Below are 20,649 nucleotides of genomic sequence, written 5' to 3' on the forward strand. Positions count from 1 at the left end.
TGCAAAATAATGGAAGTAGAAGCCACTTACAGTTCTTCAAACAAGGTACTTACCTTACCACTGCATTAGCCGAAATTAGAAAATAAACTCGTAGTTCTTTTTCAGCAATATATCTTAAGTTAGCTTGAAATTCTTGCACCTGACTGAGAAATTATGGTATCATTTATAAATAAGTATGGAAGAAAAATTAATTGACTAACAGATATTGTATTTCTAATTTTGTTGCAGAGTTGATGTGCCCTGATAAAAGAGCAAAGAGGCAAACATGAGAAACTTAATATTTTAAATGTTAAGCCTTTGTGAATATTATTATAAAATTGAAAGGGATATTTAAGAGAAACTGTTTTACTGCTCATGTTCATTTATATAGTATTTTACCTCGGCTTATAGTTGAATGCCAGGATCAGAATTGTCAGTCTGACAGTGCATTCATACAGAGTTTGACACTGACCTTGCCTCATTAGCAGGTTCACAATGATGTCTACTATAGGGCGTTGATTACATCAGTGTGATGAAGGACTCTAATTTGGAGCAATAAATGTAATTTTTATTTAAACAGAAAATAGCATTCAACATTGTGTCGCATTTGATTGTTATTGAAGCTCACAGTATTGTTTATAAATAACTGTGAATATCATCTGAATGGCATTTTTATTGCACTTAAATCTGTCTGACCACAGGAATGATCTTGCATAACTCAACAGGTAAGAACACGAGAAAAGGTAGTTTTGCTGTTTGCTATGAGCAAGACTGTGCTGTTCTACATTATATTATCATGCTGTATGTGCAGTAAGATTGTGTTCTAATATTTCATTTTTATGTTTCTATTTTCCTTCTGTTTCTGGACTCATGCAGAAGACAGGTCATCGTCAAGTATGGCCACACAACCATACTCACCCTCCAGCAAGATGGAATGGATTATTCCATTGGTGGTTGTCTCAGCTTTGACTTTTGTCTGTTTGATTCTTCTCATAGGCGTGCTTGTTTACTGGAGGTAAGATTTTGAGCCTTTTGTTTGCAGTTGCCAAAGCCTAACTGACTTGATGTTTAAGCTACATCAGCTTTTAACTTTTGCTATCCTATTTCAGTAAAACCTATTGGAAGGAGTGATGGCTTGTTTGTCTCTTCTAGAGTTTGTGCTTTTGTTTTACTTAGCTGAACCATCTGTAACCACTGAGAATTTATGTTTTAACAATTAAGAAGAGTAATGTTCAACAGAAAATGCAGGTTCATTTGAAATCATGTGGGTTGTTTCCGGAGGAAACTTTAATCTTTAAACATCTCAGAATTACTTTGGCATGGGTATTATTTTGCACTGAGAATTCAGTAGTTTTTTGGCAACATTATTTTTTACATTTCTAGATCGCTCCATACAATTAATACCAACTCTCTGAGAATTTATGTTTACTAAGTGGATTAAATAATAGTAATTATGGCTGTGAGTCATAAGGTTGTGAGTTCAAGCTCAAGCAGGACTTGAGCACATAATGTCGGCTGACATTTCAGCTAAATGCTTGAGGAGGTATTCTCTTTCCAATGGGAAATTAAACTGAAGCTGTATCTAATAGTTCAGATAGATGTAAAAAATCTTATAATATTATATTTGAAGTCAAGCAACATGCTTTGTGCTATGATCAGTCAGTTGTTGAAGGAAGATATTCATCATGCAGTTCATGATGATGAGAAAACTCTATGATCTGCAGGCAAGTTTTGGTGCACACCTTGACTATTTATCTTCAAATCAACTGTGAGCGCTGCTGTTCCATACATCAGACCTTTGGAACTACTATTCAATGGGGCATGATGTTAACAGTAACAAGTCATGGTCATCATTTACTATGATAAAGTGATAAGAAAAGTTATTGCAAAATAACAGTTTGTCTAGGGCGGATGTTTTGAGTATGTTGGTTATGGAATATTTAACTGAAGATCTAGTAGAAGATTGCAGCAATAATACTTCTAAGCTAAAGTGTTTTTTGGGTGTTTTTGTGTAATAAATCGATGTAACAATCAATTTAATTTAGTTTACTGTAGGATTGATTAAAACTGAATCCTTAACAATGTGTATGCAATGTTAACAATATTATTTAAGGAAAAATATAATGCATTGAAAACTGTGAAAAGAAGGTTTCCCAGATTAATACATGAAATGGGGTGGGTTGTATTATGAAGAAAGCTTCAGCAGAGAAGGCTTGTATCCACTGAAGTTTAGAATGTAAGAGACAACTTGATTGAAACATATAAAATCCTGAGAGGTCATGACAAGGTTGATTTAGAGAGGATGTTTCCTTTCTTAAGATAATCTAGAACTAGGGGTAACTGTTTAAAAATAAGGGGATCACTATTTTAAATAGAGATGAAGTGAAATATTTTCACAGAGGGCCTCGTGTCTTCAGAACTTGTTTCCTCAAAATGTGGTGGAAGTAGAGACTTTGAATATTTGAAGGGGGGGGAGGGGGGGAGATGGATTCTTGGTGAGAAGGGTTGAAGTATTGTCAGGGAAATGTAGGCCTAAAGTAACAATCACATCAGCCACAATCTTATTAAATGATGAAGCATGCTTGAGGAGCTGAATTACCTAGTCCTGCTGCTTGTTTGTATGTTCATATATGTTAGAAATCATAAACCAGAAAAGCCAGTATGCAACAGATATTAGAGAGCTTCAAATTAATTTTCCCTTCTACAGTACAAATCAAAAAATTTGATTCAGATGTGTAGTTCCTGTCAGAGGTTTATAAGATGTTTAAATTAATTTTATAGGAAAAATGAGGACTGCAGATGCTGGAGATCAGAGTGAAGGGTGTGGTGCTGGAAAAGCATAGCCAGTCAGGCAGCATCCGAGGAGCAGGAGAGTCGACGGTTTGACTCTCGACTCTCAAGATGTTTCCTGATGAAGAACTTATGTTCAAAATGTCGATTCTCCTGCTCCTCGGATGCTGCCTGACCTACTGTGCTTTCCCAGCACCACAGTCCCGACTCTAAATTAATTTTCTGTTTGAATTTTCTGGCATTTCCCAAACCAAATTATAAAAAAGAGCAAGGCAAAAATTAACTTCTACTTGTGAGAGCTATTAAAGATGAAGTTGGACACAAAGATGCTGTAGTTAGTATCATATTCAACACTGAATATTGAAAATCCACTTAACATTACACTAATTGGAATTTAACAGCAATCAACAGCATCTAAATAGTTATAGTACAATATCAATTGAAATGTATCACTGTTTCAGCATAAGCTAGGTCTTACTTCATATCAAGCAGTTACTTGCAATGTTGAATTGGGCTTTCAGTACATGTTAAAGAAATAACTACTAGATTTCCAATACCAAGAAGGTGACATGAGCATAATTTAGCTAAACTTTTTTTTGTAGCTTCACAAGTACTTCCTTTTGGGCATTTGGGCTCCACCATTGACCATACCTGAGGACAATTATAGTCCATAGTAATTTTTTTTTGGACATAAATTTCTGTTCTTGGCTTTAGCTAATCTTGCTATTTATGCTGTTTGATGTATTTAATACTATGAGACTTATCCATTAAACAAACAATTATTTCAGTCAAATTTTAATTTTTCTGAACCTTCACACAAACTCTTTATCAACATTTGAAGATCTCACTCAGAAACTCTGTGCAACCTCCTTTAGTTTGCTGAGATTCTTTCTCCACGTATTTGATTTAGGTGGGCAAAATATAAGCTTGATTACCTCCAGTTTCACCAAGGAAACCTTCATTGGAGGATCTGGCCATGAGTCAAGACAATTAACTCAATTGCAGGGTTATTTTTGCAAAATGTCAATTACAAGAATGTTCCAGAAGAACTAATTGTTCAATTTGGATTTGTTTGATTAAGAAAAGACTTCAAAATCAACATTTCACTCCTTCCTTGTTCCCAGTGTTTAAATTGGGTTCTTAATATGAAGAATCTCTAAAGATCATCTGTCAATGCTAATAATTCATTAATGAATCCATTGATTTGAATCCAGCTCATCGAAAAAGGATTCTCAAGGAAATGTTTAAAGAAATGAGCCAATTCAAATATCAGTGTATGTTAACTGGAATATTAGCATTGTGACTTCATTCCTCATTTGCAAATTTTTCTGTCCATAACTGGAGGTGTTCCACTTACTTGAAGAAAGTATTTCACAAATATTCCTGCAGCCAGATTCAGCGATTTTAAGTAACTGTGACTACCTAGCCTCTTCTACAGTATTTGGGAATCCTGTAAACAGCAAATATTCCCAGAAAGCTGTATAAAAAATAATACACACTGAGAGTCATAGAGATGTACAGCATGGATACAGACCCTTCGGTCCAACCCATCATGCTGACCAGATATCCCAACCCAATCTAGTCGCACCTGCCAGCACCCAGCCCATATCCCTCCAAACCTTTCCTATTCATATACCCATCCAAATGCCTCTTAAATGTTGCAATTGTACCAACCTCCACCACTTCCTTTGGCAGCTCATTCCATACACGTACCACCCTCTGTGTGAAAAAGTTGCTCCTTAGGTCTCTTTTATATCTTTCCCCTCTCACCCTAAACCTATGCCCTCTAGTTCTGGATTCCCCGACCCCAGGGAAAAGACTTTGCCTATTTACCCTATCCATGTCCCTCATAATTTTGTAAACCTCTATAAGGTCACCCCTCAGCCTCCGACGTTCCAGGGAAAACCGCCCCAGCCTGTTCAGCCGCTCCCTATAGCTCAAATCCTCCAACCCTGGCAACATCCTTGTAAATCTTTTCTGAACCCTTTCAAGTTTCACAACATCTTTCCGATAGGAAGGAGACCAGAATTGCACGCAATATTCCAACAGTGGCCTAACCAATGTCCTGTACAGCCGCAACAGGACCTCCCAACTCCTGTACTCAATACTCTGAGCTGTCAATAGCCTTTTCCTTACCCAAACAACACAGCCTTTTCCATGCTTCACCATCATCTTCTAATTGGTATTGTATATACATTTTTAAGCAAAATGGGTAAATGTATAAATAATTTCCTTTATCAGTATGTTTTTAATCCTTTTTATGAAGGGTTAAAAACATACATCTAAAGATGGCCTTTTTCAAATGCCTTCTGAAAACCCAAATACATGAAATGTGGGTTTCCATCACATTAATAACTGAAACTTGCATCCATATAGCATCTTTATCGGAGAACAATTTGCTGAGGCACTGAATGTGTAATTACTGGGTCATATGTCTTCTCATTGTTGTGAGGGCGAGTTGAAATTTTAAGAAAAATGTTATGAATTTGGTGTCTTTGCAGTGATAAGCAAAAGCATACCCAATGCTTCAGGAACTTTGTCACAAATATACTTACTCAGAAAATGATTTATGTTAATTTATCATAGAACGTAGAAAAGTTGCACAGAATAGGCTCTTCAGCCGATGATGTTGTGGCAAAGATTAGTCCTAATCTAAAAAAAACACCTAACCTAGACATCCCCTCAATTCACTGCTATCCATTTGCATGTCCAGCAGTGGCTTAAATGTTCCCAATGACTCTGCTTCCACCACCACCGCTGGCAACACATTCCATGCATTCATGGGCAACTCTGGAGAATTCAGTTCAAATCCCACAGCAATTAGTGGAATTTAAATTCAATGAATAAGATTGGAATTTAAGATATTGCTCTGTAGTGATTGATGTTTTGAGGATTTGAGCTATAGGGAAAGGTTGAATAGGTGAGGGCTGTTTCCCTGGAGCTTCGGAGGCTGAAGAAGGGACCTTATAGAGGTTTATAAAATCATGAGGGGCATGGATAGGATAAACAGACAAAGTCTTTTCCTTGGGGTGGGGGACTCCAGAAATAGAGGGCATAGGTTTAAGGTGAGAGGGGAAAGATATAAGGCAACTTTTTCACGCAGTGGTGGTATGTGTATGGAATGAGCTGCCAGAGGAAGTGTTGGAGGCTAGTACAATTGCAACATTTGAAAGGCATCCTGAATGGATGTATGAATAGGAAGGGTTTGGAGGGATATGGGCTGGGTGCTGGCAGATGGGACTAGATTAGGTTGGGATACCTGGTTGGCATGAACGCATTGGATTGAAGGGTCTGTTTCTGTGCTGTACATCTCTGTGACTCTGTGACTTTATGATGATAACTCTATGCATAAAGAATCTACCTCTGACGTCTCCTCTATACCTTCCTCCTAATATCTTAAAACTATGGCCCCTCGTGGCAGTCAATCCTGCCCTGGGGAAAAGTCTCTGGCTATTGACTCTATACATGCCTCTCATTACCTTGTACACCTCGATCAAATCACCTGTCTTCCTACTTCTCTCCAAAGAGAAAAGTCCAAACTTAGTCAATCTCTCTTCATAAGACACGCCCTTCAGTCCAAGCAGCATCCTGGTAAACCTTCTTTGCACCCTCTCCAAAGCCTCCACATCTTTCCTATAATTGGGCTACCAAAACTGGACACAAAATTCCAAGTGTGGTCTCACCAGGGTTTTGTAGAGCTGCAGCAAAACCTCGTGGCTCTTAAACTTGATTCCCCCTGTTAATGAAAGCCAAAACTCTACATGCTTTCCTAACAACCCTATCAACTTGGGTAGCTACTTTGAGAGATCTATGTACTTGAACACCAAGATCCCACATTTCCTCCACACTGCCAAGAATCCTGTCTTTAATCCTATAATCAGCATTCAAGTTCAACCTTCCAAAATGCATCAATTTGCATTTATACAGGTTGAACTCCATTTGCCATTTCTCAGCCCAGCTTTACATCCTGTCAATGTCGCGCTGCAACCTGCAACAGCCCTCAATACCACCAACGGCACCTCCAGCCTTTGGGTCATTGGCAAATTTATTAACCCACCCCTCAACCTCCTCATCCAAGTCATTTATTAAAAACTACAAAGAGCAGAGGCCAAGAACAGAGCCCTGCGGGACACCACTCACCACTGACCTCCAGGCAGAATACTTTCCATGTATATCACTCTCTGCCTTCTGTCAGCCAACCAATTCTGAATCCAGAGAGCCAAATCTCCTTGTATCCCATACCTACTGACTTTATGAATGGGCCCACTATGGGGAACCTTATCACATGCTTTGCTGAAATCCATATACACCACATCCACTGCTCGACCTTCGACAACCTATCTTGTCACTTCCTTAAAGAACTCAATAAGATTTATGAGGCATGACCTGCCCGTCATAAAGTCATGCTGACTGTTTTTAATCATGCTATGCTTTTCCAAATTGTCATAAATCCTATCTCTCAGAATTCTTTCCAAAACCTTGCTGACCACAGACATAAGACTGACTGGTCTGTAATTGCAGGGATTTCCCTATTCCCCTTCTTGAAAAGAGGAACAACATTCACCTCCCTCCAATCCTCCGGTACGACTCCTGTGAAGAGTGAGGAAGCAAAGATCTTCTCCAGCGGCTTAGCATCCTCCTTTCTCACTTCCCGGAGCAACCTAGGATAAATCTGGTCTGGCTCTGGGGACTTATAAATCTTAATGTTTGCTAAAATTCCCAGCACATCAACTTCCTCGATCTCAAACTGTTCAAGCCTGTTTTCCAGCTCCTCAAAGTTCTCATTCACAACAAGGTCCCTTTCCTTAGTGAAAACTGAAGCAAAAAACTCATTTAGGGCTTCCCCTATCAGCTCAAACTTCATGCACAAGTTCTCTACTCTATCCCTGACTGGCCTGACATTCTCCCTGATCATTCTCTTATTCCTCACATATGAGTAAAATGCCTTTCGGTTCTCCCTAATCTTTCCTGCCACGCCTTTTTCGTGCCCCCTCCTGGCTCTCCTCAGTCCATTTTTGAGCTCCTTTATAGTAAGCCTATAATCCTCTAAAGCTGTGCAAGATCCTTGCTTCCTCCAGATTACTTAAGCTGCGTTTTTCCTTTTGACGAGAAGCTCTTCTGTTCTTGTCATCCAAGGCTCCTTAATCTTACCCCTTCTTATCTGTCTCAGAGGAACAAATTTATGCATCACTCGCAACAACTGCCCCTTAAACAGTTTCCACATGTTTGTTGTGTCCTATCTGTGGAACAATTGCTCCCAATCTGTTCATCTAAACTCCTGTCTGATAGCGTCATAATTTCCTTTTCCCCAGTTGAATATTTTCCCATAGTAAATGCTCCTTTCCCTCTCCATGGCTGTGGTAAATGTGAAGCAGTTGTGGTCACTGTCACCAAAGTGTTCTCCCATCACGAGATCTGACGCCTGTCCTGGCTCATTGCCGAGCACCAAATTCAAGATGGTTGGCCTGTCTAAATACTGATTAAGTAAACCCTACTGAACACACCTGACAAAAACGGCTCCATCTAAACCATCTGCACTAAGGAGGTTCCAGTCAATATTGGGAAAGTTGAAGTCACCTCTAACACCAACCCTGCTACATCTGCATTTTCCAAAATCAGCCGGCCTATGAGTTCGTCGACCTCCCTACTGCCATTAGGGGGTCTGTAGAAAATGCCCAATGAGATGGCTGCTCCCTTGCTGTTCCTAACTTCCACCCATACTGACTCAGTAGACAAACCTTCCTCAACAATCTTCATTGTTGGTAGCTGTGATGCACTCTCTGATTAGCAATGCTACACCCCCTCCTCTTTTCCACCCCTCCCTGTTCTTTTTAAATGTTCTCAACCCTGGAACATCTAGCAACCATTCCTGGCCCTGTGAAACCCATGTCTCTGTTATGGCCACAACATCATAGTCCCAAGTACTGATCTATGCTCTAAATTCATCACTCTTATTTCTGACACTTCTTGCATTAAAGCATACACGCTTTAACCCCACACTTTAACTGATTCCTTTGTTTCATCACATGAGAAACATCCCTCATAGATTCACTACATCCTGCCACTGCCCCATCTGCAACTACCCCCTCACAGATATGTAGCTCTGCAGCTATTTTCTGCTTTCGTGGGTTGTTGAGTTATTTCTTGTGCTGTTGATATTCCAGCATGCATGAACGACATCAAGATGAAGGAATTGTGACGGTTACAGCAAGTACTTCCTCATAGGGAATGATGTCCAGCTGTTTGATTTTTTTTAAAATAGCTGCCTGTTCCAATTAGTTCTAGTCAATTTCATATGCCACATTGTTCTCAAAATCTACTTTCTGTCTACATAAGCGATAAGTAAATACAGCAAGATGTATATTTTAACATACATAAAATGTTAACTCTTCAAGACTTAGAATACTATAATCTTAAAAGTAGTTGTAATTTGGAGATTATAGAGAATCAATCCTGCTTCTCCTGATTCCACATTCAGAAAAGTAAAAACTGTTTTCCTTAGCTGTTTGACTTCTGTCTGTTGCAGTCCATTCAAAGGTTGTTAATGAGTCTGCTTCAAGAACCAAAAATCCATGCTATGTGCTGTGATCAGCTAGTCCAGGTTATCAATGGTGTTGAACAATTTTGCTTGTTTCAGTCACAAGACTAGGTAATCTAAAGCAAACCTTAAAACAAACTGCTATGTGTCATAGAGTCATAGAGATGTAAAGCACAGAAACAGAACCTTCGTTACAAATCGTCTATGCTGAACAGATATCCAAAATTAATCTAGTCCCATTTGCCAGCATTTGACCCATATCCCTCTAAACCCTTCCTATTGATATACCCACCCAGATGCCCTTTAAATGTTGTTATTATACCAGCCTCCACCACTTCCTCGGGCAGCTTATTCCATTCATTCACCACCCTCTGGGTGAAAAAGTTGCCACTTAAGTCCCTTTTATATCTTTCCCCTCTCACCCAACCTATGCCCTCTAGTTATGGACGTCCCAACCCCAAGGAAAAGACCTTGGCTATTCAACCTATCCATGCCCCGAATGACTTTATATTTCTCTATAAGGTCACCCCTTAGCTTCCGATGCTCCAGGGAAAGCAGCCCCTAGCCTATTCGGCCTCTCCCTATTGCTCAAACCCTTCAACTCTGGCAACATGCTTGTAAATCTTTTCTGAACCCTTTCAAGTTTCACAACATCCTTCCTACAGGAGGAAGACCAGAATTGCATACAATATTCTAAAAGTGGCCTAACCCAATGTCCTGTACAGCTGAATGTTCTGACCAGCAAAGGCCTGATACCAAACGTTTTATTTACTATCCTGTCTACCTGCGACTCCATTTTCAAGGAACTATGAACCTGCACTCCAAGGTCTCTTTATTTAGCCACATTCCTCAGTACATTACCATTAATGTATAAGTCCTAATTGCCTTTCCAAAATGCCGCACCTCACAATTATCTAAATTAAACTCCATCTGCTACTCCTCGGCCTATTAGCCCAACTGATCAAGGTCCTGTAGTACTCAGAGGTAGCCTTCTTCGCTGTCCACTACATCTACAATTTTGGAGGTCATCTGCAAACTCATTCACTAGACCTCCGATGTTCACATCCAAATTGTTTGTATAAATGATGAAAAGCAGTGGACCCAGCACTGATCCTTGACACACATCGCTGGACACAGGCCTCCAGTTTGAGAAGCAACCCTCCGCCACTACCTTCTGTCTTCTACTTTGAGCCAGTTCTGTATCCAAATGGCTAATTCTCCCTGTATTCCATGTGATCAAAGCTTGCTAATCATGAGGAGCCTTGTCGAGTGCCTTACTGAAGTCCATTGCTCCACGTCCACTGATCTGCCTTCATCAATCCTCTTCATTACTTCTTCAAAAAACTCAGTCAAGTTAGTGATACATGATTTCCCACGTTCAAAGTTATGTTGACTATCCCTAATCAGTCCTAGCCTTTCAAAACCAAATACATCCTGTCTCTCAGGATTCCCTCCAACAATTTGCCCACCACCGATGTCAGGCTCACTGGTTTATAGTTCCCTGGCTTTTCCTTACCACCTTTCCCAAATCGCAGCACTCCAGTCTTCCGGCACCTTACCTGTTTTGAGATAAGGAATAAAAATTGGTCATTGTTGACCCAATTACCCCCTTCAAGAAAGATACTTTTATTTTCATTACGATCATTATACTTTTGTCATTAAAATGAAGAGAATGAAATGCTATGGGCAATATATCATGAAAGTAATTAGGGTTTCTGCCCCAGCTATAAAGTCAATAAGAGCCCTGACATGTTCTCCTAGGGGAGACCAGCCATATTAAATACCACTCAGGCACTTAGCTAGGCAGCATCAGGTCTTTGCATGGTGAAGGAGTCTGAGGATTGACATTCGCCTGCCAAAGGCTGCCAATAAACAGCTGGCAGCTCTATTGAAAAGTAATGCCAGTGTGGAGGCCATGGTGCAAGTGCTGGACCCTGGCCAGAGATGAGTGATGGCAGAAGATGTTTTGTGAAGGAATTTACAGCAGACAGAAGGTAGGAGGTCTAATGGGGGGAAGTGACCCAACAACGGCAGAATGCTGGCTCTCAGCAGGTTCCCCCTTGACTGTTGCCAGGTCCTCCAATCTAGAACTGAGATCCTTGTAATGACAGGGATGGTCATGGATTGTAAGGAGTTAGTTGAAACTTTATTGCTGGAACAGCACAGCAGGTCAGGCAGCATCCAGGGAACAGGAGATTCGACGTTTCGGGCACAGGCCCTTCTTCATTCCTGAAGAAGGGCCTGTGCCCGAAACGTCGAATCTCCTGTTCCCTGGATGCTGCCTGACCTGCTATGCTGTTCCAGCAATAAAGTTTCAACTTTGATCTCCAGCATCTGCAGACCTCACTTTCTCCTTGTAAGGAGTTACCCAAGCAGGCCTGAAGAATTCAGCAAATAGCTACAAACCACTTACCAAATGTTCACTTGGGGTGTCTGCCAGATTTCCCTGTGAATATAGCAACTAATTAAGAGGACAAATTAAATTTTGGTCTTTATTGCAAGTGGTTAAAGTGCATAAAAATGGCAGTTTTACACCAACACCACAGGGCATTGGTGAACCAACATCTAGAGTCCTGTGTAAACCTTTGGTCTTGTTGTCCATCAAAGGATATCTTGATTGGGACTAGTCAGAGGTAGATTCATTAGACTTCTTCTGTGAATTAAGGAGTTACACCATGATGAAAATGAACAGTATTTTGGAATTTCTACAAATGAAAGATGATCCTATTGAAACTTTAAAGATTCTGAGAGGGTTTCACAAGGCAAATATTGCAACGATATTTCCTCTTTTGGGAAAATCTGTCAGTAGGGAGCTCAGTTCCAACAAAAAGGTTCATAGAATCCCTACAGTGTTGAAACAGGCCATTTAGCCCAACAAGCCCACACTAACCCTCTGAAGTGTATCTCACACAGACTCATTTTCCTACACTATTACTCTACCTTTGCCCTGACTCATGCACCTAACCTACACATCCCTGAACACTATGGGCAATTTAGTTTGCCAATTCACCTAATCTGCAAATCATTGGACTGTAGGAGGAAACCAGAGCACCCAGAGGAAACCCAGACACAGAGTGAATATGCAAACTCCATATAGACTGTCACAGATGCTGGAATTGAACCTGGGTCCCTGGCACTGCGAGGCAGCAGTGCTAACCGCTTACCCATCGTGCCACCCGCTCCTATATAAGAATGAGATGAGGATTTTTTTTTGACATTCGTTAGTCTTTGAAATTCCTTTACACGGAGAGAACTGGAGGCTGGGTTGTTGAATACATTCAAGACAGAGTGAGCTCAGTTCCAACGAAAAGGTTCATAAAATTCCTACAGTGTGGAAACAGGCCATTTAGCTCAACAAGTGCACATCTTTTTGGTCAGAAAATGAGTCAAGGATTATGAGAGATAGGCAGAAAAGTTGGCTTAAGGCCACAATCAGATCAGCCATGATCTTATTGAATTGTGAAGCAGATGCATACCAAATTTCCTAGGCTTCTATATCTTATGATCTCCTGATTTTTCTGACAGTTCACAATTAAAATTTAAGAAGTTTAATAATACTGTGGCTCACAGCCTCATTATTATAGTCAGAATATTGAGTGGTGTGGTTGTCCTACAATTTCCACCTCCAAAATGGCTAGAATTGTTGGATTAGAGTTTAGACATTTAGTCTAAAGTAAATATGATAAATATTTGATCAAGCAGTAACACTGAAATATAATTTACAATTGGAGATGTATAGAAATATTGACCTTGCCCTACATGTGGAAGTTTCCTTTGGTACATACAATGGCATATTCACATCTTTTCATTCAGTCTGATTGTCCTGTTCAACACAAAATGCAATTTCCAAATTTTAAAATACATATGTAAATAAGTCAAAGTACTGAGAAATTGCTGATGTGCATTCAGGGAGCACACTTGAAGGAACTCAAATAAAACTTTTACAATGTGCAGTGCTTTTCAGGGCAACAGACAAAAAATGGTGTTCTCTGAACTCCGGACTTCGTGGAGCTATTTAAAGCGCATTGAAGAAATTAGTCTTTTAGATGACATTTAGAAGCAGACTGGAGAGGAGGTGAGGATGCTGAGTAAAACAATTCCACAGAATGCGGACATACTTGGGGGAGACAGCTGCTAGCAATAGTAAAAACAGAGTAAGCGGAAAATTAGTATATGCTGCTGTGCACAGATGAATGGAGTTCAGTGAAGAATTGGCTTAAAGGAATTTGAAGGCAAGAATGATCATTTTAACATTGTTTCCATGTGGTATAGAAGGTCAGTGCAACTTGCCAGTGATGGGATGCAATTCTTGATGCAGCTGAGAAAGCAGAATATAATATTTTGAAAGCACTGTACTTTTTGTATCATAGAAATAGAAGGGTTGTAGAGGAACATGTAAGAAATTGAATCTGGTGGTGATAAAGAGCTAATCAAACTTTAAGGTAAAAAAGCAAGAGCATGTAATGGCAGAGATGGACAAAGTTTGACAATGGAAGAAGGCAGACATTTGAACTGATTAGCTGTGGAGGATGCATTGAGCTTATGGAATCAAGATGAGTAATGTTGTTGAGATATATATCATTCAGTTGAACAAAGAAACAAGAATGTAGAATGGACTATTACTGTTCCTGTGCTCTGAGCAAATCGGCTGGTCTGCTATCGAACATCCCTGTGAATAATCTGAGTTAGCATTTGGAGTTGACAATACATGTGGTTAAATGTTGATGTAACTGAAGGAAATGGTTTCTTGACAGATTTGGGGAACTGAGGCTTGTTCTGGATATAATATCAACAATACACTTGGTGGCCATAGGAACAAATGAACAAGGAACAAGAATAGGCTACTCAACTCTTCCAGGTTGCTCTGCCTTTCAGTAAAGTCATGGCTGGTCTGATTTTAACCTCAACTCTACATTCTTGCATACAAAGAAAGAGCATAGAAAGAAGAACAAAACAGCACAGGAACAGCCCTTCAGCCCTCAAAGCCTACACAGCCACATTTTGCCCTTCCCTACTAAAATTGTTTTCACTTACTGGATCTATATCCCTCTATTCCCTTGCAGGTGCAGGTGCAGTGTAATGCTGCTATTGTGTCTGCTTCCACCACCACCTCTGGCAGCGCGTTCCAGGCACTCACCACCTTTGTGTGAAAATCTTGTCTTACACATCTCTTTTAAATTTACCCCATCACACCTTGAACATGTGTCCCTTAGTAATTGACCCCTCCACCCTGGGAAAAAAGCCTCATACTTTCCGCTCTATCCATGCCATTCACAATCTTATAAATTTCACCCCTCAGCCTCCTGCATTCCAGTGAAAACAAATCCAGTCTAGCTAACCTCTCTTCATACCTAAAATCCCCAAACCAGGCAATACCCTTGTAAATGTTTTCTGTACCCTCTCCAAAACACCCACATCCTTCTGTACTGTGGTGACCAGAACTGTATGCAATATTCCAACTGTGGCCTAACTAAAATTCTATAAACCTGCAGCATAATTTGTCTATCCTTATAGTCCAATGAAGGCAAGCATGCCTTAAGCCTTTTTTACAACCTTGCCTGCACTACCACCTTCAGTGATCTGTGGACCTGCACACCCAGATCCCTCTGCATGTTAATACTGCCATTCACTCTATAATTTTCACCCATACTTGACCTTCCAAAATGAATCATCTTACATTTGTCCGGATTAAACTCCTTCTGCCATTTTTCTGCCCATGCCTCCAATTGATCTATATTCTCCTGTATTCCCTGACAATCCTCCTCAAACTACTGAGACCAGCTATGTTTTCCTCCAAATCATTTCTGTAGATCATGAGCAGCAGAGGCCCCAGCACTGACCCCTGTGGAACCCCACTAGTCACAACCATCTATTCCGAAAAGCGTCCTTCCACCATTACCCTCTGTCTACTATAACTTAGCCAGTTCTGTATCCGTCCTGGTAGGTCACCCTGATACCATGTGACTTCACCTTTTATACCAGCCTGCCATGAGGGACCTTTGATGTGGAGGTGCCAGTGTTGGACTGGGGTGGGCAAGTTAAAAATCACGCAACACCAGGTTATAGTCCGACAAGTTTATTTGGAAGTACTAGCTTTCAGAGCACTGCTCCTTCATCAGATAGCGATTAGTGATTTTTAACATGAGGGACTTTATCAAAGGCTTTCCTGAAGTCCATGGAAACAACATCAACCACTTTTCCCTTATCAATCAACTTCATCACCTCTTCAAAAGATTTGATCAAATTAGTGAGGCACGACCTCCCCTGCACAAAACCATGCTGCCTATCACTAATGTCCATTTGCTTCTGAGTGCGTATAGATCTTGACCCTGAGAATTTTTTCCAATAATTTCCCTACCATTAACATGAGACTCACAGGTGTGTAATTTCCAGGATTATCCCTGTTGCCCTTCTTAAACAATGGGACAACATTGGCTATTCTCCAGTCCTCTGTGACCACACATTTGGCCAAAGAGGATACAAAGATGTCTGTCAATGCTCCAGCAATTTGTTCTCTTGCCTCCCTCAATATCTGGGATAGATCCCATCGGGACCTGGAAACTTATCTACCTTAATATGTTTTAAGACACACAACATCTCTTCATTTTTAATAGCAATTTGGCTTAGAAACTCAACATTCACTTTCTTGAGATCATCCTCCACCAATTCCTCCTATTTGTTGAATGCCGACCCAAAATATTCATTTAGAATCTCACCTACCTCTTCTGGCTCCGTACATAGATTCCCTCCTTTGTCCTTGAGTGGGTCAACCCTCTCCTTGGCTACCCTCTACTTTTTACGTGTGTATAAAAAGCCTTGGGATTCTCCTTAATCCTGTTTGCTAAAGAATTGTCCTTAATCCTGTTTGAATACTCTGATAATCTTTCATCCACTTGGTAATCAAGAATCTACCTACCTTTGCCTTAAAATATTTAAATGAAGGATGCAACCTAACGTTATCTGATTTTCTTCCACAATTAAAGTGGTTTATGCCAAGATTCCATAAAAGCACATGTCATTAAGTAATAAATCCATTCAATAGACACTGAGCTTATGTTGCCTGCTAATTATTTTCTCTTCTCTTTTTGGCTAAATGTTTAGTGTATCTGAAAGGGACCAATTATTGTTTTTATGGTTTTTATTTTCTCAAGTCTCAAAAACACTGCTGTTCATGTTGTTTGAATTGGATTCAAATATTTCATTCTGAGCTGGACAGCAGTACTGTTAAAGGCATTAATGAGTAGTTCATTGAGTGCTGAAAGAATAGCGAAAGCATATAAAAGGAGTACTTTCACTTTGATTTTTTACACAGATCTGTAATGCCCTAGTCTGACAAAGTGAATGCACGTCAAACAATCATTTGTCCATTTGTTTTCAAATATTACACGGTTTTACATAAAATATACAACACAGAAACAGGTCAGTCAACCCACCAGTCCCTATCAGTATCTATGGTCCATGCAAGCTTCCTCCCAACTTCACTCATTTAAATTTATTATCAGAACCCCCATTCCTTTTCTGTGAAAAGTGGCAATTTTCATTTTTTAAGTCACGTCAGTTTTGTTAAGGAAGGGTTTTTCTCCCAAACCTAGCAAGATCTCTTAACATGTCTTACCAAATTTGCCTCATTAACTACCTCCCTCCCAGTGGCAGCCCTTTCACTCAATTCCAATCCCATTCTATCACTTGCTGTACGTGGAAATGTGTTACTGCTGGGATTTCAAGGAATGAACCAGTATCCTTGGCACCCAGGACATATTTAGAAGACTGCTGTGCTACTGGACAAGCACTTTTAATCTGAAGTTCCCCTGATACTTGCCATGAACATGGCAGGGAAGGGAAAATTGGCACCTCACTTTGAGGGCAGGGACATGGAAATCCTGGTGGATTAGGTGTTGCAGAAGCAAGGTGTCTACCACACCCAGGATCAGATGTGCAGGCCACAACACTAGACTATGCCATGTTGATCGAAGGTTCCTATCTGAGTCTGTGCAGTTGTAATTGTCTTGAGGAATGCACAACAATGTTGCAAGAAAGTCAATGATCTACTCCAATCTGTCACTATAAATATCACCATCCTCCCTCTGATATCTCCCACTCCACCTCTGCTAATTTACCCACATACCACCAAAGATCATGCTGAACAACTCTTACTACAACATCTTCGGCACTCATTGTCACCCACTCCAACCCTCAACACCACTAACCCAGCATGTCCTCTGCACTGACTAGTCACTGACTTGGCACACCTCCCCATGTGCATCAAACTAACCACAGTGTCACCCACTTTCATCTCCCATAATTTCTGCCTTTCTCTCATTTCAGGAGGAAAACAGTCGCTAATAGAAGGGTGTTTAGCTGCCCAAAATTCAGGTTGTTACCACTTTTAGGGGAGAATCCTCAATCTGAGTACCCTGAATAGCTGACTGATTTGTCCACAACCCTGGTCTGATATCAGAGGCTGCCCTTGACTTATTGTGCCTATACCCTCTAACTGAAGGCTAGCTCCCTTGACTTGACAGAGGACTGCTAACAGCCATGAGAAACGTTCTGGCTTGCATCTGTGTTAAACAGAAAGTCAGTTGTACTGTAAACCTGGCATCTCTAGCTGAATGACAGTGTGCACAAAAGAAAGGCACAAAAAGTCAAGGAACAGTGAGTGGGAACTAATAAAGCAAGCAAATAGCCCAGTCCGGTCCATGAGTGTGTGATCCTGAGCACAGAGTGTTGTTTTTATCACATTATGATGATAGTTGCTGGTGCAGCCCAAGGTGCATCATTGAAGCATACTGTAACTGGGTCAGAATTTAATATGAAGGTTCGATGCTAATATCCGTGCGCACATTAGGTGATGGCTATGTAGCATATCCCGGGATACTGCATCCGGTGTCCAATACAGACATTCTGTTGGATCAAGCAGTGAGGTAAAGTCACCAGGTACCTGCTGTGATTTCACATGTCAAGAATTCTTGGCATCTAGTTTGTGCAGCACATTTGGTCAAATCAGTAGCTAAATTTAACTGAGGTGAGATGTGCAATTAGTAAGGTCGTTAACAAGCAATAATCCCCCCAGCAGATAGCTTGTCACTGCCTCTCATCAATACCCAGAATTTAGGGAAAAGATGTAATGGGCTGCTCCCAACATTGACATAGGCCTCGCTGGACTTTCTGCTATTCTGTCACTTTCTTGCCTTAGTCCATGACTTATCAGGCTCTGATAAGATTCTACCCATAAAGTCATTTGCATCGGAGGAAGCAATGTGTCCTTTCAAATCCATGCTGATTCCTTGTGGAGCAATCCAGTCAGTCCCACATCCCTGATCAGTTCCTGTAGCCCTTAACAAATGTATTCCCTTCAACTACCCAACCAATTTACCTTTGAAACCTTTCATTCTTTCTGATTTCACCACCCTCAGGGAAGCAGGTTTAGGTTCTGCCACTCAATCATAAAATGTCCTTCCTTACATTCCTGTGCATCTCTTGCCCAAAATCTTAAATCTGTATCCCATACTCTTTATGAATTTAACAAATGGGAAGAAATTTATTGTTGTTTTGTTTAAACTTGCTGCAATCCCATTCTGTTTCTCCTTTATATGCTTGACTGGCCTTCTCTTAAATACATCTAGACTGTTCACTTCAACAGCTCCCTGTGATAGCAAGTTTTACATTATTACCACTCTTTTTGCCACCTATCAGTTTAGACTCACTCCCTGCACAATGACAACTGCAGCTCCAGTCAGAGCACACCACCCTTTTAAGAGGCGTAGGCTAGCTTTGAGAACTTCGAGAAAGTTCTGATTTTGGATCTCCTGTTGATGTGTATACCTAATGAACAGAGTGCTTAGCACTGGTTGCACACAGCAATCATTCAGATGTGCAGGAAGCGTGAAGTTGGCATACTGCCTGCATTTAAATCACCGAGCATGGTTTAGATGCACATCGTGATATCAGCGTCTGTTTAGGAGCAGCCAGTTTAGCTACCAACGTTTCCTGCTGCCTCAGCTTCATAAGTTTCATCAGGCTTGTGATGTGTTGTTCTTACTTTGCTTGAATGATTGGTATAACAGTGTACAACTGTAAGTACTGAAAATATGTCAATTCCAGCAGTGCCATTATTCCTCTCTAACTTTCTAAGCAACTATTTCCCAAATGGCAGTTTGAGCATTTCAGGATTCATTGAAGTTGCCATAGTGACAGGCCCCCTGCCGCTGAATTTGTCTTGTGGAGTCTGTTGGGACTTCAGAACTGATGCTCATTAAAAAGACACAAAAATCCTTTTTACCAACTTGAGTTCTTCCAAACAGTTTTACCAATACTGTATGTTGAAGATATCATTGCCATGAGCAAAAACTTATTTGAGGAACCCTGAGAGATGTTATTTATTTTTCTGCAGCGACAGGTCCTTACTGTTTCTAAGAATGGATTTTAAAAGCTTTCAACAGCTCACTTGAATTCAAACAATAGATGTACTTCATGAGTCTTAAGGGTTCATAGAAAATTAGCTCATGTTACCAAAAAATGCAAAAGATGTTTGAACAGTTTTATTTAAACAAAAATGCTAGTTTATCACCTTATTCATAAATTTCAAAACTGGTATCTCCAGTAGTTGTGTATAACCGTACATGTAACTTACAGATTTCCCATCTGTTTTCCAAAACATATAAGAACGGTCAAACAATTTTAGCCTGATTTTTCAAAAGCTAGCAGTTCCCAAACTCCCTTTGTCCAGTCATTATGTGAATTGGTTTAAGTGGTTCAAAAGCTTTCTAGATGTTTTGAAGTTTTGGTTGTAAAGCACTAATTCTGTTTCAAACCAAACGTTATCATGCCAAATTGGTTCCTTTGTAATTGTCCATAATAAAAATATGAATAACACCATAGTTAGCCCCATGACAAGTTATCAAGTGTAACAATTATATGTTCTTCAAACTGATTGGAAGTACAAAAATATAAACTTTAACTATCCATCTCAAAGATTACAAAATGGATCATCTGTCTCAAGAAACTCTTGGGTATTGTAATTTGACAGAAATGTTTCAACATTACATTTTTATCTGGAGAGCAGTTTTAGAAGGGAATGAAAGGAACATGGACATTTTTAATTTGATTACATCAGATTTGTTCTGCAGTCATTTCACTGGAGTGAAAGAACATCAGATACATCCATTCTGTGTTGGTGTATGACCTCCAGCATTCTCATATAACTTCATAAATTGTTTTGCATCTGATTCAGGCTACAGACAAGTTGTTTAAAATACATTAGGCTCGTTCTCATCACTTCTAGTTTTACTTTAGCTTAGAGCTATACCTTTAAGAAATAGTTTTTGCTATTTAAAACTTTG

General features: G+C 40.1%; 1 protein-coding gene across 3 annotated transcripts in view; it reads left to right on the forward strand.

The window, feature by feature from the left end:
* Positions 1-20,649, forward strand: part of ca16b (carbonic anhydrase XVI b) — a 720,903-nt gene that overhangs the window by 605,638 nt on the left and 94,616 nt on the right. For all 3 annotated transcript variants that reach the window (XM_087994366.1, XM_087994367.1, XM_087994368.1), the window contains one exon: positions 856-994. In XM_087994366.1, coding sequence (XP_087850492.1) covers positions 856-994 — 139 coding nt within the window. The remainder of the gene's footprint in view (positions 1-855; positions 995-20,649) is intronic.

Source organism: Chiloscyllium plagiosum, unplaced genomic scaffold (assembly GCF_037043375.1).
Source record: "Chiloscyllium plagiosum isolate Xiang-an unplaced genomic scaffold, Cpla_swu_hap1 HiC_scaffold_14, whole genome shotgun sequence".
Lineage (NCBI taxonomy): Eukaryota > Metazoa > Chordata > Chondrichthyes > Orectolobiformes > Hemiscylliidae > Chiloscyllium > Chiloscyllium plagiosum.